This window comes from Echinops telfairi, unplaced genomic scaffold (genome assembly GCF_000313985.2).
Source record: "Echinops telfairi isolate 266 unplaced genomic scaffold, ASM31398v2 ScPeMD7_41;HRSCAF=154, whole genome shotgun sequence".
Classification (NCBI taxonomy): domain Eukaryota; kingdom Metazoa; phylum Chordata; class Mammalia; order Afrosoricida; family Tenrecidae; genus Echinops; species Echinops telfairi.
The window spans coordinates 2,524,019-2,525,691 of NW_022103939.1; the positions used below are offsets into that span (position 1 = coordinate 2,524,019).

The 1,673-nt window shown below is 39.0% G+C and overlaps 1 protein-coding gene across 1 annotated transcript; it reads right to left on the reverse strand.

The window, feature by feature from the left end:
* On the reverse strand, positions 1-951 carry LOC101639939 (olfactory receptor 52A5-like). The gene has a single exon (XM_004717466.1). The coding sequence runs from the start codon at positions 949-951 to the stop codon at positions 1-3; it is 951 nt and encodes a 316-aa protein (XP_004717523.1).
* Positions 952-1,673: the final 722 nt, after the last annotated feature.

Here is a 1,673-nt window from a genome sequence, read left to right on the forward strand (position 1 = left end):
TCAAGAAGTGCTTTTAGAAGAAAACATTTTCAGGACATGGTCACGAATTTCTTTTGTCTTCATCCCATACACTATAGGGTTGAGAAATGGTGGGACTAACAGGTAAAGGTTTGACAAAAGAATGTGAACATAAGGTGGTATGTGAGAACCAAACCGATGCGTGAAGAAAGAAAAGAACGCAAGAAGGTAGAACTGAAGGAAGACACAAATGTGGGCAATGCATGTATTGAAGGCTTTGAGTCTTGCCTCCTTCTGGGGCAGTTGAAAGACAGTGATGAAGATCTGAACGTAGGATAAGGTGATGAAGATGATGTCAAAGCCTAGGATGCTGAAGGCAACAAATAAGCCATACATCTTATTGACTCGAATATCTTCCACAGCAAGCTTCACAAGGGCCATATGCTCACAGTAAGAGTGAGAGATAATTGTAGTTTTGTACAGTGTAAGACGACATTTGATGAGCACTATGCATGGCACTATAAGAACGACAGCCCTGAGTGCCACCCCAACTCCTATTTGAGTCAGTAGCTGTTGTGAGAAGATGGTGGAATGTCTCAATGGGTCACAAATGGCCACGTAACGGTCCAGGGCCATTGCAAGTAGGACACCGGATTCAATGGCCTGAAATGAATGAATAAACCACATTTGCAGAAGACAGGCTTCAAAATAAATTTCTGGCAAATGAAACCAGAAAATGCCTAGCATTGTGGGAAGAATACAAGTGCTAAGGACCACATCGGTGGCCCCCAACATAGCCAAGAATATGTACATGGGTTTATGGAGGCTGCTTTCACATTTGATTAAAGCTATGATGATGGAATTCCCAACCACAGCAATGATGTACATGACAGAAAATGGAATCCCAATCCAACACTGTACTGACTCCAGGCCAGGGATTCCAATTAGTGTTAGTACAGGGGGCATGAAGACTGAGCCATTGATTGTGAACATGGTAATTTGGTCAGTAGAATCAAGTCTTGATATTGCTGTTTCATTCGCTAATCCCTGTGAAGATTTGAAAAGTGTTAAAAAATAAAAGAGATTAATTTATTTTAGACACAAATGTTTCAGTTAGGTTGTGAGTGTATTATCTCTTAAACCCCAAAGATACTTCTAGTTTGCTATTTTCTTTCCAAAATGTCACTGAGCACCCACAAGTCAGGGTTCCTATTGTTTCTTTATTAACTTTTAATGAACAAAATAAAATCTATTTGATGGCTCTTTTCTGCCCATAATAACTGTCCAGACAGATGCTATTCATCTCATGTCCCTTAATCATCACTTATACTTTTATATCCACTATCTTAGCTATCTAGAACTGCTATTGCAGAAATATTGTGAAATTATTGCTCTAACAAATATAAATTTATTCTTTCAAAATTCAGAATACCTAACTCAGTGTATCAGCTCAAAGGTAAAGTCTTCCTCTCTCTGTTGGCTTTGAGGAAATATCTTTGTCTGCTTTCAACGTCTGTGGGGCTAACATTCCTTGGGAATCTACTTGTGTCTTGACATCAATGTTCTCTGGGATCTAGGAGGTTCTCAACACAAGTCCCAAGATTTATCTTCTTTCTTGAGGTGTTGAGTTCCCTCATTATCTGCTCATTGTTTGGTCTCTTTTATTTCTCATAAGAGACTGAGTGGAGATACAACTTAATCTTAAGCATTATATC